Consider the following 26,820-nt stretch of genomic DNA (forward strand, 5'->3'; position numbering starts at 1 on the left):
AATTTGATGCAACCAAATCAATACGGCAACAAGCGTGTGAATAAGCCAATCAGGATCTACAACGCCAACAGTCCCAATCCTAGATCTACATTCTCTCATTAATGAGCACCTGGGAGGCAACCGCGGCGTCACTGAGCTGCGGTAAGCTCAACACAAACGATGATCACATACTTGTCAATCAATTAATCATAAATCAGATATCTTCCCAAATACTAGATCAAGAGAAATCTAGAGTTTGGGAGAAATATTCACTGTCACTTATGGTAGAACGTTGTGAATAACATTGGAGTGATTTGCTGTATCTGGTGATTCGGTCTCAAATATGGAGGCGCATTGGTAAGAAAGACACAGTTTGCAGCTCAGCCTTTTGACACTCGGCGGGGACACAACAAGAATAAACTGTGCAGTCATTTTGGTTAAGTTCACGTTCATATCAATAACTTCCATCCAACCCCATAGTGCCCCAGTCCTGCACTACCCTCAGTACCTTGGACTGGCTTCCTGCCTTTTCACAGAGGCTCCAGCCGTTGGGGATCCCAAATGGGTTGATTTGGAAGTAAGCATCAATCATAGCTGTTGTTTTCCCTTGTTTTGCTGTATTATTGGTAATGTTTTCCTTTTGACTCTGATGGAGCGAACCAAAACGCGTAGCTAATTTTCTGTGTGAATAGATGTTAATGTTAAGATGCGAAAGGACGCGAATAACGCAAACACTAAAGTTCAGTCATTCACACAGTGCTGAGCCGTTGGGATCTCCTGTCGTCACTGACATTCTACCGTCTTGCTCTATATAGAAGAGCAAATAACTACAAATAGCCCTGCGAGTAAAGCAATGCAAAAAGTGTCTTTGCATTTGGAGTGAACGCAGCATAAGCCAGGAAACACAAGCCAGCTCCTACAGGAATATGAACCCTGTCCACGTCAATCCCAATCCTAACGGCCCAAGGCTTTAGGTCGAAGAGTGCTGCCCTGTGCCACCGAAGGCTTTGGGAAGTTCACCTTTGCCGTGACCCTAACATTCTCCAACAGGGAGGGTAACACTAGCTGGACTATTAACCACTGAGTCACCCCCTGTACATTTAGGCTAGTATGCTATTATTTATTACATGCACCGATAGTTTGTGTGTGTTTTACTATGAAGGATGTAAACCCAATAGAACCAGATCCTCTATCCTTTATCCTCGGTGAGAGATATTGCTGCTTCTACCAGTGTTGTGAAATTGGGCATTAGGGTCGAGTCATACCCTTAATTTGTAATGTTTCATGACTGTTGTTTTTAAACCCTGGTATTCCATCTATTATATCCTTTCAACCAGTACAGGTGACAACAAACTGGTGAGAAACGGAGAGAATTGACAGCCTCTCGTTGTGACTTAAAACAAAGTGCTTAGTGTCAAGCCCCCAAAAGGTCAGAACCCCTTTGAACCCAGTCAAATACTACCTCTCCTTTCCTTCCTGACCCCAGCTGTTTAATCGCCATCATTTTATTTTAGTGCCCCAATGGCGAAAACACATTCTGAGCCATGTGGCTCCACAGTTTCTGATTTCACTTAACTCCTTTCGCTACTTTGTATTTAGAGAGCAGAGGTTCTCGTCTTCCCGAGGTGCACAAGAAGCAGTCTATTGATGTTGTTCATCCGATGGAGTGACTCTACCACGGTACTGTATGACATATTTTATGTGTCCATGGTTTTTGAGTACAAATCCCCATCCCTTTGTGCAAAAACGATGTTAGGAAATTGGCCGTTGGAGAACTTCAAAAGGCAAGCAGTGACATGAAACGCTCTCGGTTGAATTATCAGCATAAAAGATGAGCCGCCAAATTAGAAAGTATTTCATGTGACGTAATCATATATACTTAAATACCACAAAGAATACAATAATGTGCAACATAACTAGAAGCTGGGAAACACTGATTTAAAGAAATCCCCTCAATAATTACCAGTCATGTACAGGAAGTGGCTTCAGAGCACTAGTGGCCAAAAAGAGAACTTTTCAAAAACTCTCATTCCTACCTCAATATTAGATATTTTTATTTGGTAATCTTTAGAGGCTGGTTATTGTTTTTTTGGACTAAAGCCTAGTTTATGCTTCTGCGTTTTCAGAAAAACCCAAGGACACACAGACGCAAGAGCCCCTTGCGTGTCCCTTGCGTGCCTTTTTACACCTCCTTGCGTGCGACGACCCATTTTTCTAGGCTAGCGTCAAAAGCTACGCAAGGATGCGATTGGTCTACTAACTACATCCTTTCCAGAGTCTCACATTTCTGGTTTCATAGCACAATAACGGCATAAATAAAACAAAGATTTTTTATGAGAGAATGAATCAGATTGCAGAACTTTTGTCGGAAGAAATCCGTAAATATGACCACTTATACAACCCGTCATTGGCGGACTATAAGGACGCGCGGATGGCCTCCGGTTCATGGAGGGAGATCTGGGCAAACGTTGGTTTTGGACAAATGTCCGCGAAAAAAGGGCGATGAACGGGGCAATAAAGTCTATGATAAATAAATAAATAAACAAACCAACGACTTCCACACACAAAGACGTCAATCTCTAGGTCTAGGTAAAAACATTACTCCATCTATTGTTCTGGATTGCCCTACAACACGCGCAAGCCTTTTAGAACCATGAATTGAAAAGAGTGCGTCGATACGACTGTGCGTAAAGACACAGAAGCATGTGCTAGCCTTAAGCTAGACGAACCTAAACTATTGGCTTTGGCCCTATACTGAATAGACAGGAGAGGTATTGATCTTCTCTTCCCTTGGCTCACATCACATTTCTCCTTTACTTTTTAATTGATCTGTAGATCTAACATAAACTGAAACGTCTTTTATGGCCTCTGCTCCAAAAATGACACCCATGATAAAAAGTGTAATAACTCTTCTACTTGTATACTTCTACTTGAGAGCTGGATTCACAGAAGGAATACTGTCTATTTGTACAATTTAGGGGGGGGGGTAAAGGGCAACCCCTTTGAGTGCTATAATTTGTGACAATCAGTCTATAGCTTACTGTTGAAAAAACTATATCAATATTACACACAAAAAAGTTAGAATTTTGAGATTTGCCTCAAAAAATTTCATAAACCTGCCCTATAAATCCCATACAGCTTTAAACCATAGGATAAAAACACATCCACGTGATAGCCCAGTTTGCGGACGGTACACATTTAGTGTCAGGTTGATAGTGAAAGGTTAAATTACTCTACGGAAAGGCTTTTGTGAAGGCTTCACTTTTAACTCTTCAAGCCAAGATGTCTTATGTCTGTCCGGAGTTTCTTCTTTTTTAAAACACAACAGTAGCCAGGGCTCTGACACTGAAAACAAGGTGTCTGCGTGGAGAAATAAACATTACCACCAGAATCGGGGTGATCTGCTGATGCCATTTGGTCTGTTGTTTTCTTTTATAGAATTTATTTTCGACGCACTGAAAAGGTTGTACACCACCGTACACAGAATCTTGGGACACCTTTTTATAGTATTTTTATTTTACTCATATTAAAGACAGTTAAAGTTGTGTTTGCAGTATTTTTAAGTGGTTTGTTGCTTATTGTAGCCAGGACACTAAGAATCCAAGCATTCATATCTGTGTTCATGATGAGAGCTCGGTCTGACCTGGTTCTGGCTCATATGTTGCCCATATGGGGAACCATTGACCACATAGCAATAAGCAGCATCTTCATCTTCACAACGCTAACCGCTAACGTTACACACATGCATGTCCTTCATTGGCATCTTCTTCCCATTATCCCATCATCAATCAGCCATCCATCCATCTCTCCATCCCGCCATTATCCATCAGTTAAACCTGCGCCCAGCTATGCACGTGGAGTCAGTTGGCTGTGTGTTGCGTTGTACAGCCGCGTGCTTCTGCATGGCAGCTGTGAGCCCAGAAGCTTAACTTCAGTGAAGTCAGAGAGAGACCGAAGGTTAGAGCCACCACAGGGAGATGGACAAGGGGCGTGGACACACACAAGCACACACACACTATGTATTCCGGTCTCTCTTTTCCACATGTGTCTGTTCCCTTGCTTGCTGAGCCTCGGTGCAGTGAGTAAACTCCGCTACTTTGGACTTCCGCTCCATAAACTGCAACACCTGCCCCCAGATGGGGAGCGTGTGTGCGTGTGTGTGTGTGTGTATGGGCCCCTGCTGGCTTCCTACGCTAGATGTAATGTACTGAACTGCATATTAGCTGCTACCATCACATTATATTAGACATACATGGAAGTTTCAGTCAATTCCATCTCATTAAGTTTCCGGATGACGTGTATATTAGGGCTGTGCGGTGTGGCCAAAAATCCATCTCACAGTGTTTAGAAAGATTCTGACGGTATCCTGGTATGTGACGGTATTGCTTTTCCAAGTTAACACATTCATTTATTGACCCCGAAAAGGGCCGCTCGCTACCCGAACAGATGTTCGCCGCTCCTTGGCCAACTTGCTCGCAACTGGCCGGCGAGTTAGCGTGTTAGCTAGTTAGCTTGTTGTGGCTGCTAGTGTTGCCACCAGAGGCTCAACAGACAATCATTTGCAATAAACAAAATTCTGATCTAACGTAACCTACGTTGGATTTTCCAAAACCAAAAACCCTCCAAACAGACTCAGCTCCTCTCTTGGGAACAAGTTGCGTTGGTGCATCTCTGGTCTCTCGTTGTTCCTCCTGTATCGCTCTTTTTCATGTTTTAATGTAGCAACGGAGTTACTTCTTGTTGTGAGCTGTACCCAGCATGCTGTTCGGCAGGGTAATTTTTTCAGAAATGTAAAATTATTAGTGTTACAAATTGTTTATGCGTGACGAGCTGTATATTTTATACCGCCCAGCCCTAGAGGATTTTTTTTTTATAATACAGCCAATAAAATAAAGGTCTCTATGCCAAACTTCTAGCGTAACCGTGACAGTCTGCAGGGCTAAATATGTCTACAGGGAGACACAGCGTGTGAAAGGTACGCGTGGGAGCTTGCAGCGCTCTACAGCGGAAGAATTTGTACTTTTCAACACAACCGGTCTCATAAGCTCTTGGTGGGGCAGCCTGTGATCCAGAAAATCTTCATATAAAACCAAACAATCATTTCAGTCAGTCTGTTAAGAGCGTTTGTTTTCTTTTAGAGTTATGACTTTTTCACACGAATAGTATTGACTAAGATTTGGAAAAAAAAGGAAGGAAAAGCAGTTCACCATCCAGCTGAATGGTCTCAATGCGCGTCAAAGTCACAGCGAGTTCAACTTCCTCAGATATAATGATAAAATAATGAAATGATAAATCTACATAAAGTCAAAGCAATAACTTATCTTATGTGGGAAGGGTATTTAATCTGATCTTTTCTTTCAGTAAAAAAGATGTCAAAGGCAATCACCACCACTCACTTAGCAATTAACAGATCCATCTGAACTCCTTATTACTCCAATTACTGGTGAAGCATACACACACACACACACATACACACACACACACACACACACACACACACAAGACCTTCGACTATTGTCCAACACCGTGAGGTCACTCTACCGCTGAGAGGAAGGATGTGACCCGTGTAATCAGAGAAGAGATGACCATGACTTTGAGCCGAACTCGCCATTTTAGATCAAATTTCTTTTTCCTTTTTTTTATTTTAATGCTAATGTTGGTACAACTACTCAGCACCATATATATGTTATATTGTATTTAGTATATATAATGTATATGGTATATCATTATTATTAAATAAATAAATATTATTATTATTAGTGTAAGTATGTATATGTATACAAATATATATATACAGGTTATAGGTATGTTTGCAGGGATATGTATGTGGTGTATGTTTGTTTTTGTGGTTGAATATTTGTGTAGTGTGTGCGTGTTATGTACGTGTATTATGTAGTATTCTGTGTGGGTACAGGCTGGAGAGCAGTTGAAAAGGGATGGGACATCAAATAAGTGTCATGCTTCTTCCCACTCCTTTTTCCTAACCCTTTTATACATGATTTAAAAAATTCAACAAAAAAAATTCAAATGCGATATTTGGTGATTAATTATTTATTGTGTCATATTTTATAAATAAATACAATCAAATTGTGTGCATTAAATTATTATCTATATTATTGTGATTATTATTGTTATTATTATTATAGAGCGAAGTAGCAAAGCAGGGGGACAGTTTCTTTTTATTTGTAATAATCAAGGCTCGGTGCAGCATTTTACAGGTACGGCGGGTACGATCATATAAACAGCATTACCAAACAGTTTCAGATGTTTGTTCTTTTTTCAACGGCGATTTAGATCAATAAACATAACCACATTTTTATTGAATCCCACAAGTTGTAAACGATGTGTCTATTCTTAAGTAGAACCCTCGCGTGAATCAATTTTTGCTGCTGGCGGATAAGCTGTCTTCATGTTAGGGAAAGGCAAGGGAATAAAAGTAAATTAATAATAATAATAATAATAATAAGCACAAATCAACGCGTTTTATTGTTGGAGTACAACCTAAACACAAGTTCTCATCAGAGGTAAATAAACTGGAATCTGTTTTCAAACTGCATACCGGATTAATAACTCATAACCGTCGGTGCACATTCAGATGTATATCTTGATCTGATCAGCTGGTGACACACCTGGATCTGATGTTTTCATAACAAAACAAATGAACGCAGTTGTTGTGTGTCAATGTTAAGGTGCTTCTAGCACAAGCACAGAACTCCCCAAACACCTCCTCCTACAGTGAGTGTCCCAAAAGCCATATCAGGATTAGCTGCAGCATCTTGTCTCATTTATGACATTAAAGATGAACACATTAAACACAGATAAGCACTTCTGTGAAGTTCACCGGGAAAAATACTGTGTGAGAGTGTGTGCGCGCGCGCGCGTGTGTTAACAAAAAGTACCTGGACCAGAATCAACGGATTAACGTGTGTACTGTCAACGGTGTACAAACAGACACCCACACATTCACACACCTCAAATACCTTCACCTACTCACAACCCATCCCTGAATTCTTTTGTGAGCAATTTCCACTGCTTTTTTGTGCCTATGCTTACGTGTGTGTGTGTGCGTCCTTGCCTATAGAACCATACTGACTCGACACCAGCGTCGGAAACAGGAGACAAGGACTTGGCTAACAACGTGAGCCGACAGCACTTTTTTGTCTCCAAATGACATTGTGAACTACACGTCTCATCTCAGTTGAATGACAATGTCATTGCTTCGATGATGAAAAAAAAATAAAAATACACAACAAAAGTCGAGCGATGGATGGATGTGCGGTATTGAGGTGCCTTGTGGGGTGAGGAGGGTTGGGGAGAAGAGCGGGGGTATAAATATCACCCTTTTTCTCCCCGACACTTCTGCTTTTCTACTCGGTCTCTCTCACACACACACACACACACACACACACACACACACACACACACACACACACACACACACACACACACACACACACACGGGCAGACCGGCTCACATCCTTACCAAACCCCGTCTCTCACGCCGCTGCCCCGGACTTCCCACTGCAATTACTTATAAAAACTTTTCAGGGGCCGCCACACGTGGTCGGGTTTTTAAAGAGCTGCGTCCCCCTCCTTGCGTGGTGCGGGGGGTATTGAGTCGTCACAGACCCCCTGAATGATCACCGAAAAATAAGGCGGCGTAGACAATAGCTCGTCTTGATGAATTCAATTCTTTCAGGACCCTGTACCGTTGTCCAGGCAGCTCTGGGCGAAACAATCGTTGCTTTGATAGTCCAAGAAACACACACTCACTGGGTTGCTCTTAGAGACTCCCTGTAACTACTTCCGATTCGGGATCTAAAGATAATGCACGTCTGACCGGAACCTGGGGCCCGTTCAGCTTTCCCGTCCCCGAGAAGTCTCCTCTTTTGTAAAAAGTCTTGTTTCCTGCAGCTCCGGCGGGCATAAGGCGCAAATAATAAAGAAGAAAAAAACAAGCGGCCGCACGCTCGCACTGATGCCAATGGAGACACAGAAGAGGGGACAGCGAGAGACAAACCGAGACACAATATGACAGCTTGAACTGACCTGGTCCGCGGTGGAAGCGGCAGTGGTGTTCGACTCGGACATGATTTGACGGTGTGACACAGTGGTGCTTCTCTGCTGGCCACTGTGGGCTCCTTCATTCACACCTTGCCTTTCAGTTCCACGGCGTATGGGCGAGAGAGAGAGAGAGAGAGAGGGAGAGCGCACACCCTCCCTTTTGCCCCGGCTTGATTAATGCCTGAATTACTTTCACCTCATTTCATTTGATGGAGCTCTGCTTCCTCTCCGCCTCCCTTGCTCATTCGGCATGCTCCCTCTTCCCTCTCACCCCTCCCTTCCTTCTGTGAATCCAGCTCTGCCTCGCCTCCCTCCCTCTTTTGCGCTCACTTTTTTTACTCACCCCTCCCTCTCGCACTCTCTCTCTTTTACTTTCAATTTCTGCCACGTTTTTCTTTTTTTCCGGTCGTATTTTCACCATTTCCACCGTACCCTCCTCCCCCTTTCCCACCTCCCCTAAAAAAAGACACAGGAGAGATCCACAGTCTTTTCCCTCTACCTCCACAATGAATGCCTCGTTGTCACTCCAGCACCTAGGCTGAATACAGAGCAAGTAAGTGGGAGAGAGGAGAAGCGATGGGGAGGGTGGGAGGTGGGGGGGTTGAACTTCTAGTCAAGTTTGCTGGAGTAAAGCGGGGGGAGGTCTGGAGCACCCATGGGCAATGGCCAAGCTCTCTCTCTCTCTCTCTCTCTCTCTCCCCCCTACTCTTTCTCCCAACAGATTAAAGCAAGGAGCCCACAAGTGAGGAGCCTGCTCGCCTTCCACAGGACCCCCCCCCGCTCACACCCCCCCCACCACCCCAACACCACTCTTTCTGTCCCTCTTATTTCTTCCGTTTGTTTTGTTGAGGCAGCTGCTGCAACTCTGCAGACCACCAACAACTTCCCTTTCAGCAGCACTTGACTCTTCCAAATCCTTGTCCGTCTCTGCACTCCGACATTGCCAATGCCCCCCCCCCACCCTCCCCACCCCATCCTCCCTTCTAACGTGTTACACCGAAAGGGCTAGCGAGCCAAAGCCCTCCTTCTGCTTCGCCCCGCGACTTGTTCGCAGAGTTACACCCTCACAGATACAAGCACCCCACTTTGCCCCCGTATGGCTCAAAAAAGAGAGTGATGGAGTGAGTCAGGCGAGAGAGGAAAAGCTGAGAGTGCATCGGCAATGGTGGCGCAAATGAGGCATCGACAAACACGTCACTCATGCGTCAGGACGGCGATTTTCCCCAATGGGACGTGGTGCAGGCGACGTCTAAGGTTGACATGCACCTGGCGCCTGGCCTAATGGATGTTTGGTAGCCGGGGACAATGGCCGCTGCCGCTTGAGTGGAGGCCCTCCAGATATGTTTAACACGAGACAAGCAATGCAGACAGGATGCCATTCATTTGTCTATCAATTCAGAGGATTAGAATCTCACAGGGGATCCAATAAAGGAATCATTACCATATACCCGCCCTATTCAGTGTGCTCAGAGGAAGTACCAAGGGCAATGAAAACAAGTGCCCCCAGCAAACAGTCGACCATGTTGATGGATTTAGAACAGACTCATCATTGTTGACGAGGCACCGTTGCACTTTTTCTGTTATTTTCCTAATACTCTTTCGCAGCGATCGGTAACTAAGACGTTGTTTGGTTCCAATTAGTCTGTTTACCCACTTAGTTTAAGTGTCTAGAGTCACTCTGTGGTTTGACCCGAGTGAATCTAGAGCTTGTGCATTGAACATTTGTCGAACATTTGAACTTAACTATGGAAGATCATCAGTTCCTCCACAAGGATCCAGACCCTTCTTGCTGGCTTCGCATGGCGTGGGTACGTTGACTAGTACGCGTCCGTTATCAGCTTTAACTGCCACGTGAGGGCGAGGCAGAGCGGCGGCGTGAGCATACCAGTTAAGGCGTCCCCACCTGTACCTTTAAAGCTGACTTAAATACACTTTACACCAACCATAGCGGGCATTTAGTGTTGGGGCAATCAGATTCTAAAATAATAGCATGGTTGTGGTTGCAGCTGGCTGCCTGTGAGGAGGGGCTTATTTTAACTAATTATCCCATTATGTTAGGTCATTTAACTCTAATTAGAGACACACAGATGCTGCTGCTAATATCACCAACTTGTTCTCACACTTGTTTCTTCTTTAGTGTGCTTCCTGCAACAGCAGAACGACTTGTGTGAGAGCATAACAACGTGCAAAGGGTGGAGGTCATTTTAATGACTTAACTTTGGGTACGAGCAGCTTTCCCAGGTTTTTTTTGGGGGGGACTGAACTGACTCACCATTTAGACATCGTAAAAATAATCTTCTTTTTTTTTATTAAAGGAATACTTTTCAATCGACATCACGTTTTTCTCTCCTTTTTCAAAGCACTCTTCATCTGTGTTGATACATTCCAAATATATCTGAGAACCAAAAGATATATTTTGTCTTCCTTTTGTTTGTGTTCCAAAATGACTGTGAAGCACAAAAAGCGTTCACAGAGGAGTTTCAAAACTGCTTCATTTCAGTTTTCAGTTGGAACATTGCTGACTTGGGTTCGGTGCCTGTCCCTCCCACAGTCCGAAGGCGATGGGGTCCATCTGTGTGCGGCCCGCGAGGACGGCTACAAACAGAAAAAAGGCTCCCTCTGACGTACCATTCGTCTTTGCCGTTCTGTTTTGTCCGACAAAGAAAATCCAACGCACCGCCATCTGGCAAAGAGAAGCTTACATCGACTTGACCAAACCAGTTTGGACTACATTACAGTGGTTACACAAACAAGTAGCACACTCAGAACACACACACAACACACACAGAGCAAACTCCAAAGTTGAGGACAATCAAACACAGTGTTGAAACCCTGGCTTGAGGTCACTACAGAAAACAGCTGTTTTGTGAAGCACCCTGATGTGCATCCGTCATTTCAGTGATACGCACACAGCTTGAGGTCTTCACCCTGACTCAAGGTGTGTTGTGTCCCCTGAAATGACTCAGCCGGGTTACCTTGAGTTTGTATAGAAACATTTTCGTCGTCGTGGCGCCGGGGTAGAGAGGGTGCGCTGGAGCTGCGAGGTAGGTGGTTCGAGTCCCGGCTTCCCCATGTCCCATGTCAAAGTGTCCCTGAGCAAGACACCTAACCCCTAATTGCTCCCCAGGCAAAAAGAATAATGTAAAAAGCCATGGGTTAAAAATGCAATGTAAGTCGCTTTGGATAAAAGCGTCATATCATGTCATTTTCACACAGACCCCAAAAAACCTAAATGGTAAGTTTCAAAAGTACTATGACCCCTGCCTCACACCACGTCTTCTTTAATGTCCATGGATAGACCTGCTTTCATGTTAAAAATCTGAGAGGGGGGGCCAACCGCCCACATCTGGGCTCATTACATCCTCCTCAATCTTTATATCCGTCCCTTACAGCAATTAGGTTAATATCTCTTCACCTCGCATTAGCTCAGTATGCCTGTGATGGGACGTCCTACTGTGGAGCGGGGGGGGGGGGGGGGGGGTACACGTCAATGGCCGGTGGTTCACATGGGGGCAGAACAGTCAGAGGAGGCGATCCAATAAGAGAAGTGACGAGGGGGCGAGGCGGGGAGGAGGACTTGAGTTTAGGTTCACATTGGGACAAGTGCCACACAGGAGCCACAGGGGCCACACAGAGTAGAGGGGAAAAGGGAAGACGCACTAAAAGCTCAGCTTTGCAGCAGCAGGTTGGCTTTGTCCTGCGGGAAAAAAGGACAAACCGCGTTGAGGCGCTGCTGAAACAAAAAAAAATACCCCCCAAAAATTCAACCTTCCTTGTTCCCTCCAAAAGAGCCAGCTCTTGAATTGGAAGCGGTGGAGAGAAAGCGTGTGTGAGAGAGAGGGGGGGGGCGGGGGGGGGGGCATCAGTTTCAAAGACAAAAAGGAGTGAAACGGGACGAGTGATGTTTGTTTGGCAGTCCAGCTGAACTGAGCCCAACAGCCCAACACGACCTGACCTGGCCACTCGTGGCCCCCCAGGGGAGAAGGACAGAGGGGAGGAAGACGAGAGGGCATCGAGGAGCGAACACAAAGACGTTTCCAACGCATGGATAACCCTTAAGTTTATATGATATTTTCCCTTCTTTTCTACCATCCCTCACTGCTTTTGCTGGGAGGGCCCCAGCTGTTCCGTCTGTATAAATAGCGTGAGGCTTCAACTCACCCCCCGTCTCCCCTCCACTCCCACCTCGGGGAGAGCGGGCCTCATTGGAGATAAGGCATGGGGACAAATCGGGCCAAAAAAAAAAAAAAGGAAAAGCACACACCATACACATTTTGACAAACATATGGGGCCATTGCTGGGGATGAAAGTGAGGAACATGTGACTGGAGCTGGCCTCACGTGGAAGAAGTCACTGTAGCGCTTGAAATTGTAAAAGAGAGGAAGAGGGAGGAAAAAAGCTATACCAAGAAACATCGTTGTGTTCCAGCCCATTGTTTGGGATTTACAGCCATTTTCCGTTTTCGAATGGCAGTGCATGACATTCAAATGCCATTGAGCCAGATAAGACTAGCTACTGTCCACAGATTTCTTAGGCAGACAGTATATAAAACTGTCCAAAAATATCAATGATTTTTTTACAATTAGTTCCTCTGCTCTGTTTTTTTTTTTAAATAATACATTACAGCTCAGCCGATGACGACAGCATTGACGATCAAGTGGCGCTTTGTCCCGAGCAAGAGTTCCTCATCAATGAGTTGATTGCTGGCTGCCATTTGCGTAGTGAGTGGGAAAGAGAAAATAGTTCCTGCACGAAACTGCTCACAGCGAGTTGGGCGGCTCCAAGCCATCGATCTAGGAAACATGTAGCGTCCCTTCCATCTGCTCATAGGGAGGATCCGTCAGTCCATCTATTCGGAATCACCAATTGACCTGACCCTATAGGGCATGTCTTTTCAGTGTGGGAGGGAAGCCGGAGTACCCGGAGAGAAGCCACGCAAACACGGGGAGAACATACAGACTCCACGCAGAAAGGCCACTGGGCAACAGTGCTAACCACCACACCACCGTGCCGCATTCACAGGGAGGCAAAACGGCTTTAACTGACACTCAAACCTTAAAATACGACCGCAGAGCATCTGTGCTCCTCTTGCTTGGTGACATTATTTCCCTCATAACGGCTGTGCTCCAGTAGTGCTGCACACAGGCTTCTGTGACCCGGTCACATTTAAACTCAGTCGACTTGGAAGCGTTCCATAATGTCCAGAGAAGCCGAGATGTAGCCGTTAAAGACTGTCTGAAACGAGCCAGAGAGAAGGGAAAGTGATAAATAACACTGGGGAGGTGTGTTACCAAGCGGGAGAGGGCGGTCCTGCCCAGAGAAAGGCTGCCCCCCCCCTCCATCGGCCCGGGCTTACAGCTGCCATTCAACACTCACACAGAGCCAGGGAGCAGTTTGGGTTCAAGCGCAACGAATGACCTAATCCTGAAAAGAGCGCAATTGGAAAACCGTTGAAAATGATAATAATACTCAAAGAAACCGGGCGAGGGGTCTGGGGGTATTTAGGAGCTATGTGGATAGAGCACTGCCCATAATTACGCTTGACTTCAGAGGCAGGAGGAGGGAGAGACGTTAAACCAGTAGCAAGAGGGGAGAGGGAAAAATGTTCAGCCTGAGCGGTTTTTACAAATTAAATTTGAAGGTCCAAAAACACAATGAAGTGCCGATGTGTGTGTGTGTAAACGTACACAGGCGCTTGGTTGGTGGGGGGGGGTTACCTTAATAAAAGTGCCCAGCAGTGGACGTGTTTGGCATTTTCGTCCCTTGTCCCTCGATTGTACGCTCGGCACAGTGGCCGCCGTTGAGCTGACGTTGGGCGCTGGTCAGTCAAGAGGAGGGGGGGGGGGGGGAGAAATCATGTCCGACTCTTCCTCCCCCACCTGCCCTCACGTCTCTCTCCCCCTCTCTCTCTTTGGTTCACATCTGTTGGTTGGCCCCTCGCCCCAGAGGCAGTCACCACGGTTGCTGAGCACTGCTGTGAACTAAACTGGCTGACTGGCAGCTCAATATGTTTCTTACATAAGGACGACAAGAGAGCGAGAGCGAGGCGGGCCGACTTCATGCTTTCACCTGTAGGGAGCGCACGGCCCACTGAGCCGCTCCAGAAGTCACAGGCGCTGCGGTTACATGGCTGCACACGGACCCCGACCACAAACAAAGCACCATAACCAAGGAAGAAGAAAACCGTTCAATGCCAAGATGACTTGGGCATATTTCATTCTATCTAAAAGGAGGGAGAGGAGGCATACACTCGTACTGCACTTGAATTGAATGATGGACAACATCGCCATAGAAGCCATCTTGCCATCCTGTGGACAGATCCTGCAAGCTGTCGTGACCGGCCCGACGGTTCTCAACTTTGGTTCGAGTGTCGATATTTGATTTCTCTTTAGAGGGGTCCAATAAAGACTTTTGTTTTTAATCAATCAGCGCTACCATGTGGCCGGCTGGAGTCATGTTTCCAGGTTTAAGCCAAGTTTCACGTTTCTAGATCAGGAATTTAAGGTCAGACAACAAATTAAACCAATCCCGGACAAACTAATTCAATTCAATTAATTTTATTTTGTATAGCCCAAAATTGCAAATTACAAATTTGCCTCAGAGGGCTTTACAGTCTGTACACATACGACATCCTCTGTCCCGAAACCCACACGTCGGCACAGGAAAAACTCTAAATAACACATTGTTTGTTTTAGATGCTCAACGCATACAGAGTGAGGCCAGGTTTGAACCCAGGGGCCCCAGTCTGGGCGTCACAGCTTCGGAGCAAAAGTCACAGCCGAGAGTTACTAAACATGGTGTGTATTTATGATTCCAAGTAATTGTTGCGTGTGTGCACATCTTGTTATGAATGCGCCGGTATGTGCGCTTCTGTGGCCATCTGGGAAAATCTAATATATAATATGCTTATGAAGTCTTCTAATGTATGGACGTAATGTATAAGCGTGCCGTCTGTTTCCATATGTGTGTAACAATGTTTGCCTGTGTGTGTTTGTGTGACTATGTTTGCGTGTGTGTGTGTGTGTGTGTGACTTCGGGGAGGTTGTGTCTCTCCGTTCCACTATTTCTTTCCATTTGGTTTCCACTTCACAGCCTACAGCACACATTAGCCAAACAAACCCCTGGGAAATGCGCACAAACACACACACACATCCACAAACACACTAAGGCTCCCCACCCAGCGGGTACACAAAACTGTGGGTTAATCTCGGCCTTACAAAACCTCCCTCCATGTGCATTGACAAAGTGGCCGTCTCTGCATTGTGGCACCTTCCCCCTAACTGGACAACTATCACCTCCAAAACGTACAATTTATTTGTGTGAGATTAAGTTTAGTTGAATCTTAATGTGATGTTTCCGCTTCTCCCTACAAGTGGTCATATATTTAAACTATGGTTGTCATCATCATTGCTGACCAATTACTCTACGGTACAAATGTCCATAAGATTGTTATTGGGACCCAGGCTAACATAAGGATTCCTCACAGTCCACTACAGCCTGCTTGTGGTGTGCGCGTAGGGCGAATATAAATATTGGTGGTATCAGCATCATATCTGGAAGCTAGAAGAAAATATACAAGAAAGATCTGGACATTCCTAGTTTATGGTGAAAATGACCGATCTTTATGCCTCTAATATGTTTTGGACATTTTATCTTTGGTTGTCATCAAACATTGCAATGTGTAATTGTGTAGTAATTAGTAGTAAAGTAGGTAATTATTCTCTGACCATACAGAATCAAAAAGGTTTCAGAGTATATGGTTAAAAAAGTCTTTCTCAGCTGATGGGGCTCGACTCCAAACATCTTAAATAGTCCAGAGATTAAAAGCCGGTGTAAATCTTTGATCAGACGCCAGTCTCAGCTGACCTCTTCCTCCGGTTGGTGGTGATGGAGTGGCAGCATTGGTCTATGAATACAGCGCCGCCTCCTCCTCCTCCTCCGACCTCCTCCCACATTTCTATACATACGCAGTAGACATTTTTAAGACGGGTGCAAAAGAAGTAACCAAGGAGTAAAAAAGCAAACAGCAACAAAGAGACGGCTATCGGTCCAGTGAAGGCTGCTGCCAGCGCACCATCTGCTCATCCGTTGGGTGGAAGTGCCGGTTACTTCCAGGGCGGTCAAAGACAACGTGGGAAGATTGAGGAGAGTTAGATGGGGAGGAGTGGAGGGGGGGGGGGGAGGGGGGGGGGGGGGGGGTGCCTGCCTTTGAACGCTGTGAACGAGCAGGGGGAAATTAAGTTTCTGGACAGAAAAAAGGTCCCGGCAGTGGGCGACCAGCCGAGCCAAGCGGTAGCAGGAAGCGAGCGCCTTGTGTGTCCCCAGATTTACGGTGACGGGTCCATCCACCGGCCATCTGGGGCCGGCGTAAATAAATTTAACCGGACTGCGAAGAAAGGATAAAGGACTTCAATAGAGAGACGTAAACGGAATTAAGTTGCACTATTTTGGAGGAAAAAACAGGAAAGGGGCGAAGTTGGATCCCAACACAGGTAATGACAGGCGGATGAGACATGAAATGACAGAGGAATAAAAATGTCTCGTAAAAAAAGACTGTGGGCGGAAGAGCCAAGAGAAGGGAGGGGGGGGGACACACTTAAAGTGCCATTCTGTAACACACAGTCTTTTGTCGTTGTCTCCAAGCCACGGCTGACATCACATCTGCCGCCGGCCGGGGACCTCGGCACATGCCACGAGAAGAAGCCGTTCACGAGAAGGCGGCTGCTGCCGTCAGTGTGTGCCAGCCGTTGTCTCAGCTGGAGTTGTGCAATCTTCCCGTGTTTGCCGTGGAAGATAAGACTAGATAAGGCGACCGGTGACTCTCTGACCTCTGCAAAACGTTTTGCACTACCAATAAGTGACCAATGAATGTTATGAAAACAATCTAACATTTTGGCACAGAATGAGAGCAAGAGAGAGCCATGTTTTCCAAGAAAACATGTGGCTTCATCCGTTTTCCCCCTCCAACATCTTAATGGAGCTACGTCACGCACCTTCGTCTAAATGGCTTTTTCATTCTCTACTTCCTGCCAAATTGAGTGAATTGACCTCAAACAACGAGGGACTGAGTGTTGTCCAGGAAACAGAAACTCTTAGATTTGGAGAGAAATCCAAGACGTCACCTACTGCGACGATTCCTTGAAATAACATTAAATGAGCAATCATTTATGTCAGCGATAAGCGGAGGGTCTGGCCAAAAAGGGGGGCTACTATGTGTTTATTTTATAGTGCAATCATAAAAAGGTATAGCTGCAACTTGTGAGGCAATAAAATCCACTTTTCATTTACCTATTTCTAACCTTCAATTAAAGAAGGATTTAACTTCACTTCACTTCAACTTCAAGCTTTTTCTTTGGTAATATTTTTCCCCCCCCAATATGGAAACTTTGTCTTTGAGATTGTGCCGTCAGCCGCAAATCAACCCACAAGATTGAGTTCTTTTTGCACTCACTATTAGCCCGTGTGCCCCTAGTGGCTGTGAGGCGTTAAGACAGAACACAGATCGCTCAGCGTGAGGGGCAGTTAAACATCTCAGCAATAAAACCTCTAGGGAAACGAATCAAATCGTCTTTGTGACATTCAAAGCTTTTAAATCTATCGGACTGCAACATTTACTTTTTTTTTCCCGACAGCGCTTAGCTAACAACTGATCGTAATCCATCTGACTGACAAACAAACACACACCAAAAGTTCTGAGAACAAGAATGACATCTCCATCCATCAACAGCCTTCAAATGCTCAGAGACAGCGGGCGAGACTGATAACACCCTCCCCCGCCCCCTCAGACAGCGTGCAGGCACTGTAAGACAGATATGCATCTCAAACGGAGGCGGCGTGAAAAAAAAAAAAAAAAAAGTAATGTAGAAGGAAAAGCGAGGCTTCAAATGGGCGAGAATGTCAGAGGAGAGTTTGAGCTCTGAGCCTGTGTGTTTATCTCCCTCTCAAGTCGGACTGAAGAACGTGGGACTTGAGGGAGAGAGAAGTGACCTGACTGCCAATGATCCCAAACTGTTCCTTAAAGCTTCACCGACCACCGCAGAATACCGCAGACAAGTTTACCAAAGACCCAAAGACACCAAGACCAGATAAATGGAGGACTGCAAAGTCATGAGTGTTTTAAGGGGTTGTTGTTTAGGGAGGGTGTTGAGTTGACGATGGGTGCTGAGCACCTCGGAGGAACAGCAGGCGATGACAGCCACCCCCCCACCCACTGAGCTCAAACGGCAAAACGCTACGACTCTAACTAAAAAAAACAAGAATGAAGAAGAAGAAAAGGTGCAAGAACAACCTGGGAAATTCAAGGCGTGATGGAGTCCAGTGAGCATAGAGAAACAAAAAGACACACAGCCCCTCGTGCATGAATCAGGGAGAAGAGGAGGCAGTGAATCTACTGGTGGTCCGGCCTCTGCGTCCCACCCGCGAGCTGCATCCACGTAGGGCGCCTTTTTATTCACTCATTTTCAAATCTGTGGGTTCCCTGAACAACAGCTGAACTTACCAGGATCCCGGCGAACTGCTTCTCTTCCATCCTTCAGGGACCTCGTCGGCAAAGATACCCCGCCTCTCTCTCTCTCTAACCTCCGGGATGGACTCGTCCGCCGCTGGCTATCGCTACAGTTCTCTGAGGTGGCGTTCGGCTCGAGTGTCCCGGTCCCCCCTCGTTGCCTCTTCTGCGTCGCTTGCGAGTGGCGCTGGAGTGGCGTTGCCGCTTTGTGTCAATTCTGCCCTAATCCAGAAACTTTTCTATGCTGTGAAAGGAACATGTGACAGACAGAGAGAGAGAGGGAGGGAGGGAGGGAGAGGGGGAGGAGTGGGGGGGGGAGGGGTGGAGAGGCAACACTTTTTTTAGTTACATGTAATCCATTGTTCAAAAACATTTCCTCCGCCTCGGTTTGCAACACGCTGCAATGTAAAAAAAACAACAAAAACAGAAAATCAACAGTTTGCACTTGGAAGGGCTGCGAGGGAACGGAGAGGTGGAAGTTAAACCTCAGAGGACAGAGAGAGAGAAAGAGAATTTAGAAAACATGTAGTAACAGATTTGCATTTTGTAGCAAAGCAGCTGGCATAACAAAGTGTTCTTTTGTGTGAAGAGATTAACTATTGGGGCAACGTTCAGACGGCCCACCGACTGCCGCTGACGGGCTGCAGAGGAACACTCGAGGAAACCGCCTGTAAAGGAAAGTGGCTCAGAGTACTTCTGACGGGGAAAAGCGTCCGACACCTATCGACTATATTTTCATTCAGGATGACTTTTTGAAGTAATAATTATTATTTGATTTGATGCGATGCGATTTTGCTGTAATAAGGCAGCATCGTTTGTAAAGATATGGTAATTTAACTTGAAATAATCAGAGTAGACCTGGATGACTTCTGTGTTGTCTCTTCAAAGTTCAACCCAAATGCACACAAAATAAATAATAGAAATATGAAAAAAGTTGCCAATTTTCTGCTGAGAGACTTCCTGATTCATAAATTTTGTATTTTTTTTCAAATTCACAAAAATGTTTTCCTATCCTTCCTTTCCTATCCTTCCTTTCCAACTACTAAAAGCATCGTCCGACTCTCTTACTGATTCAAGTGAATGAAAAATAATAATAGCCCAATAAAAGCCCAAGCAGTGTACTAAAAGCTTCCTCGCAGAAGACTACTTATACTAAAAATAGTTTCCATTCAGCTGTAGAAACTTCTACTTGAGCAAAAAGAGGAAGCAGCTCAGGGGGGAGAAGCGTTACTGCTGTGATTGACAGTCACAGAGCTCTGACTCCTGCTCTGACTCTCCGCCGCTGATGTGTGTGTACACGAGCCGAGCCATTGGACCATCCCAGGAGGAGGGGCAACGAGAGGCAACACGAAACTCTCAAGGGAGACCGCCATGTGTCAGTGAGCTCCTATGAGATTAAACCACATGTTTCAGTCAGTAAATCGGAAGGAAATCCTCCAGTTCCTGCTTCTTAGATGTCTTAGAACATATTTGTGTTTTGTTGTTGGTCTCTTTTCATAGAGAGGAGAGAGGAGCGCAGGAGGCCTGGTAGGTGCTTAGCGTTTCGGATGGCTTAGACATGCGTAATAGTGAATGCCAACTTTAAAATGAACACTTACAAATAAAAGTTTCACTACCCAGTGGCTCAATAAATGTGGACAACACAGGTCTCTCGCGCATTGCCTCGGTTTAATTGTTGTCTGTATGCTCGCTGCTCTGCCAGTGGCTGCTCCCTGACGCCCTGCAGAGCCGTTATGACTTTAAAAGTCATTGCACCTCTACTTTGGTTGGAATAAAAACACCTGCCAAACTTTTAACAATAAACATCTGCATATTCACACGGTCATTGTGACTCACAATTTGTGAGCATGTTAGCATGTAGCTCAAAGTCACTGTGACCATCTGTAACTAAGGTAAGCTAAGATAAGGCAACATAAGATCATCTTTATTTTCCAAGAGGGGCAACTTGCACAATCAGTCATCATCAATCAGCACGTAAACAACTAGTTGGATGGTCGAGTAGCTATGGAAACCACAACACTTTATAATAATATTGAACTGGATTGGCTGCATTGTTGGTCAAGAGAAGAGGAGGCCCCATGGTTACACATTAACCGTCAAGAGGCTCTCTCTGTCGGGGACCCATATTCTGGGCAGAGCGTAACCTTTTGGAGGAAAAGAACAGCAGGTTGCGAGGGCAATGGGGTAAAGATTATCAGTTCAGTATTTTTTTAAATGTTTCAACGTCATCTCTGAAGCAATAATAATAATAATAATAATAATCATCATTAACTGAGGTGAGGACACATCTCTTGATGTCATTAATGACGCTGCTTAATATGAAATACAGCACCAGCCCCCTGTGCTCACACTCCCATGGCCCCCCGCCCCTCACGGTGCACTACACTGAATAGAAACACTTATTTTCTTGGAAGGGGAGGGGCTTGCAAGTACTATTATCAATGATGTCGATATGCAGCAGCGCGATTGGGACTCCTCGGGCTCTGTCTGTGTCATGATAAGGCGGTTTCTTTCTCCCGCAGCACACAGAATGGTAAATGCGACATGTGAAATTGTGACGGCCTCCACATCAGCACACACAGCGCCAGCACAGTAAATGGAACCGGTGTCACTTTGGACGGCTGAAAGAAATGAGCACAATGGCATTGTGAGTGAGAAGATTTGAAAATGAAATGGACAAATCACCACTATTTTTATTTTTTTGAATCGTGTCATTGAAATTACATCAACTGCTGTGGCAGACTTGCTGGGAAGAGTGTGAGCGGTAAAAGTATTTTAGAATGTTTTCTATTAAAAAAAACTGTGGCAAATACAACTCCTTCTGAACCCATACTGGGAGAAAACTGCAGTCAACTCAGCAGACACTTGAATTTTAGTGCACGTATATGCTGACATTGACGGTATTAAACAAGTAACCGGGAAAAAAGCTATTTAATCAAAGATTCTGGACAATGACTGAAGTATGTGTGTTCATGACCCCATGAAGTTAGATAATTATCCTATATTTCAGTTCAAAATTACCATTTCTCAAAGTTTGAATTGCAATAAAATTACTTTCTCAATAATTCCAGTCAAAGACTAACATACATTTGTTAAGGACATCTCCGACTACTATTATAAGAAATAAATATTAAATAATTTTACTGTACAGATTTGTAGATTTCTTCAGAGTAAAAGCTCAAGATTTGCAAGTTCAGAAAGACCATTTCTCAAAGTTCGAACTGCAATAAAAACAAATTTCTCAATACCTCCAGACAAAGAGCAACGCATGTGTGTTAAGGACCTCTCTGATTACTAGGGTACTCAATATGAGGTGTTTTTACTCTCAATAGGTCCAGACTAGATTCTATATGTGTTCAGGACATCTTCAATTACATATTTTAAATATATTTTACATTTTTATCTGTCAAATTACATAAATACATTTTTTTTAGGTCCCGAAAATGCCATCACGAAACCTTATTGTCACAGTCAGTTCATTCTGTACACCTGCTAGTCACATTCACCTCGTCAACCCAATGACACTCACCTATCTCCCCTACTCACTCCCTTTAGTAATTAAACTCGAGTCACTCACTCACTTGCTGCCAGGTCGTTCTCTGCATTCATGCTAGACCTTCCCGTTGCTGACCCTGCCGGTCTTGGACTACCGCGTCTTGCTCCTTCCCCTAGAATCCACTCAGTCTTTAACATTGATAGACATATTAACCTTCCAAACAAAATGTTTTATGCAAAAGATGGAAAAAAAAAACACTAATTTATCCGTGTATACCATGAATTACACGCATGTGCGCCACTCTTCCTCGTTATGGTTTTTTACAACCGGGTCATCAGTAATCACCTACGTCCAAATGCCAGCACGAGCAGGGTAAGCGTTTTGAGATTTATTAGATAAACCGCTCTGTAAAGATGCCTTCGCGTCATTGTATTTGTTCCCACAATTATTTAATGTAATTAATTTCATTAGTTGTTACATTATGAAACATGTATTATTGTATTTGTATTTTTATGGACCTTTCATTAAAGTTAAATTATTAAATCTCAACCAGACAGCGTAGTTGATCAAATCAGAGCTATTATGTAACCACTGTGAAGGGGAATTATCTTATAAATTTGCGTGCGACCTCCGCGTCCGCGTGGCGCCTTTACCAGCGGACCGAGCGAGCGCGTCCCCACCGATGCCATGTAATGGTGTGGGAAAGCCTGCACTCAAAGGCATTCCACCGCATTGATGCAGCCAACTAGCTAGCCAAACAAACACTGAATTGTCGACAAACCAACGCAAGGAAAAAGTCTGACGAATGGATAAAAAACATGGATGTTAAAAGTGAATTTTGTCCTCTTATAACTGCATCACTGAAAGTGTTTGTTTTTTTCCTATTTCTTGAGATTCTCCAAAGGCTTTACAGACTAAAACCAAAAACGCACGGCCCCCTGAACAGAATTTTGCAGCTGTGTACTTTTGTGCTAGACCACTTTAGCTCACTCAAACGGGGACCCTTACTACTGAACATGACCGGTTTAATCTGCCCCGATACAAGCCAAATGTTTCTTCTGGTACGTGCTCAGAAAGAAAAACGGTTCATATACTGTGTTAACTTGCTGTTATTGCAAAAGTGCCTGTTATATTCTTTGGAATTATGCGTAATCGCAGAACAATCATGCGATTAATTGAGTTACATTTTGTAATCCTTCACCCATCACTAGTTATAATGTCAATCTCCTAAACCGCTTAATGAATATAATTCAAAATTAACTAATGAGTAAAAGTGAAGGTAGATGCATGAACAAAAATTTACAAAGATTGTATGTTTTATACAAGCAGTGAATCCTCTAGACTAGAATAAGATGTTGTTTGAGTTTTGGTCACTTTAGTGTCTTTATTTTACCTTTTTGGAAAGGTGAGTTTTTTCACTATAATGGATTATAAATGTTTTGAAAAAGGTGATGAAACTTTCGTTTTAAGTCCAGAACTATTTCCATAACAGCTGAAGATATTGTGCTGGTCATCAAGAAGCTTCAGGCCTCAGCTAAACTCCATGCTACTACCACTTAAGACATTAATGTCAGTCTCAATAAGAAGAGGGGTAAAAGTGCCTTTAATCGACACAAAAAGCTAACTACGTTTTTAGCATTTAAATAAATATCTGATTTTCTTCATACAGATAATCTATTTATTGTCATTTTAAAAATATATCATTATTGTGCAGATAAATTAAGATGACTCCTCAAAAAGGACTAGTGCTCCCACATTCAGAGAACATCTCCAGAGGTAAATATTGCAATGAGAAATAATTGGATAACAAATACGAATACTGTACGTGTTTAAATAACGTTGCTTAAAAGTAGTACAAAACAACTAGATCTATAGTCTTCTAAACACTAACAGTCTGAAATTCTGTGTTCATTTTGATTCCCTGCCATACTCCACCTACTATCAGACCCTTTTTTGATGTCAGAACAGGAAGAATACAGGGGTAAATAATATTACCCATTACGCCATACTAGTGAAAACATATTGAATACTTTTTAAAATGAAATCAATAAAATACAGTATAACACAAAATACAGAAATGCATGTCTTATGGTAAACTTTACATAAAATATGACCCGTAAAAAGTGTTGCAAACAGTCGTATTTGGGTAACTTGGAGAACTGTGCTCGCCGATACAGATTACGTTTAATTCTGTTTTGCAGTTCCATTGTACTTACCACAAAATGACTCCACATCACCGTAATCGGCAGAAGAAAAGGAATGAGGAACAATGTTTTACGGACAAATTTTTATTCGGGAAAATGACTGGAAGAAACTTGAAGACACCACACAAACGGTATTTCAAAACACCGGACTGGACAGGCATCATTGCATAAGGAATCCGCACTATCCATCCACATTGCAGCTTTGCTTTTAAGCACCACACCATACAAACAATTGGGTCCCCAAGAAGTTCATTATTTTCTTTTAAAGGCTATTGTCTTTTTGAACAGCACCATTCTATGTCTACGAAATAGTTGTAAGACATTCCATGAAAGGATCCTCTCCTGTCCCTGTGGCCACATACGTCACTAGTGACCACACCACATCGGTTTCATATTTCCTGGAGGCATTTGCAACAGATCTAAGTAGACTCTACGGACGAAGAGTCAAGAAAAAGCTATCTATGCTGTGTGCGATGGCTCCATTGTCCTTTTGCAATCGTTGTCCTACAATTTCTGTGAATTGAGCCTTCAGGAGCACTAAAGATACTATAATATGGTTGGACTAGGACAGGACCCCCAAGACCCCACTGGTCTACCAATTCTGCATTGCTGCTTGAGCCATGTGATAAAATGCGAAAGACCTTTGTCGAAAACAGTGAGTACTTTCCTTTCATGCTGAACTTGCTTTCAAAAAGCACAAGTTAAAAAATAATAATTTCAATATGTGTAATTATCATAAAATGTAATAGATAACATGTTTGCTTCACATATTGTTCATTTTCTCAGAGCACTCAATAAACGTCGCACAAAAAGCTCAGTCGCCTCACAGCAAGAAGGTCCTGGGTTTGACTCCGCCCAGTGGAGTCTGCATGTTCTCCCTGTGTCTGCGTGGGTTCTCTCCGGGTACTCTAGCTTCCTCCCACAGTCCAGAGGCATGCTCTGGGGAGTAAGTTGATTGGTGACTCTAAATTGCCCGTAGGTATGGTAATGTTTGTTGGTCTCTGTGTAGCCCTGCGATTGGCTAGCGACCAATCCAGGATGTACCCAGTCTCTCGCCCAAAGTTGGCTGGGATAGACTCCAGCGACCCAGTGTCCAGGATATGCGGTTTGAGGATGGATGGATGGAAAAAGCTCAAAACCACACAAAATAATACTGACATTCAGGACTGTGCTGTTAAAGGAGTGTCAACATGCTCTCAATATCATGCGCCTTCTCAGGTAATCCTTATGACATGCTTACTCAATGAGAAAGAAAGCTTAACCAGAACCGTTACGTGTACACCTATTAAGCAGCAACCTGTTGTTGCATTTTGTTTGTAATACACTTGCATGATTTATGGAATTTACATAATACAATTACCAATACATATTGGACCATGTCGTTTAGGGGTGGGAATCTCTTGGCACCTCACGATTCGATTCCGAGGTCAACGTTTCGATTCTAAACCGATTATCGATTCTAAACTGATATCGATGCATGTCGATTTTCTAAATTTTCTCAAATCTGAGTTTGCTACTCAGAGGTTGCTAATCACTTCCCACTTTATTTGATAATTAAAGAAAATCAACAGATGAATTACCTTCTCTAATTTTTTATAAGAGAAAAAAAAAATCTGTCACAAATATGATTTTCTAAATCAACAATGCAAGAACATTTGCATTTCAACACAATATGGAAGTAGCCTATGTAAAAAAAAAAAAAATAAACAGATTAATTGTTCTTTTAAATGAAGAAAAAACTGCTCTTAGTCTCAGATTTGTAAAGTCTCGTATTTGTAAAATACCGGAAAAAAGTCCAAATCTGTGAATATCTTGCCAACTTTCAATACGGATCGACTTTTTGGAAAATCAAAATAATGAGGTAAGATATGCGCAGGCTCCTCCATAGTTCGGTAAAGTTGGCAAGATATTCAGATTCAGACTGACGGACCGGTCTGCGAGCTGGACGCATTGCTCTTAATGTACCGGTAATGATAGTTGTAGCTGGTTGTCATCTACGGTCCACTACGATTACCGAAGGGGGGCGTTTGTTTTTTGACAACGTTTTATCTCATAATTTCGACTTTCTATCCCCTTTCTTTAGTGCAGAAATGGGCTTCTATAGTTGTGTGAATGCATCGCTCCAGCCAATCCACAGACGCGGTTTGTAACCAATCAGGTGTAGAGACCATGGTGACTGGCTCCTCCCCCTTACTGTCAAAAAGAAAAACAGCGAGCGTGTAGAAAACACCTTCGAGCGCGAGCAGAGACTAACCTCACGAGCGAGGAAGTTCACCCACCCCTAATGTCGTTGGTATGACATTAAATAATTAAAAGCTTTGCATTAAGACTGCAATTTCTATATCTCGAACACAACAGAGGATGATGACACACAGGGAGGCATCGTTGAAAGTACAGTCGACGCCACATTACAGGTGAAGTTATTAAGGTTTTGAGCAATACATCTAATGCAATAAATGTATCTAATGAAAAGGATTTACCAAGGATCAATAAAAGGATGTGGGTTTAACAAAAGTTAAAAAAAATAATAATTATTTTTTAAAGGTCTTACAATATCCTCAAAGGGGGGCCTT

At 44.0% G+C, this 26,820-nt stretch overlaps 1 protein-coding gene across 3 annotated transcripts in view; it reads right to left on the reverse strand.

Annotated features, from left to right (window-relative positions):
* slc6a9 (solute carrier family 6 member 9) overlaps window positions 1-26,820 on the reverse strand; it is a 131,718-nt gene that overhangs the window by 23,107 nt on the left and 81,791 nt on the right. For 2 of the 3 annotated variants that reach the window (XM_078098901.1, XM_040171873.2), the window contains one exon: window positions 18,542-18,791. In XM_078098901.1, the coding sequence (XP_077955027.1) occupies window positions 18,542-18,571 (30 nt within the window). In that variant the 5' untranslated portion in view covers window positions 18,572-18,791. Of the gene's footprint in view, window positions 1-8,028; window positions 8,338-18,541; window positions 18,792-26,820 lie in introns of those variants that run through there. The other variant, XM_078098900.1, reaches the window with a different exon arrangement.

The sequence above is a fragment of the Gasterosteus aculeatus genome, chromosome 3, assembly GCF_964276395.1.
Source record: "Gasterosteus aculeatus chromosome 3, fGasAcu3.hap1.1, whole genome shotgun sequence".
In the NCBI taxonomy this organism is placed as follows: domain Eukaryota; kingdom Metazoa; phylum Chordata; class Actinopteri; order Perciformes; family Gasterosteidae; genus Gasterosteus; species Gasterosteus aculeatus.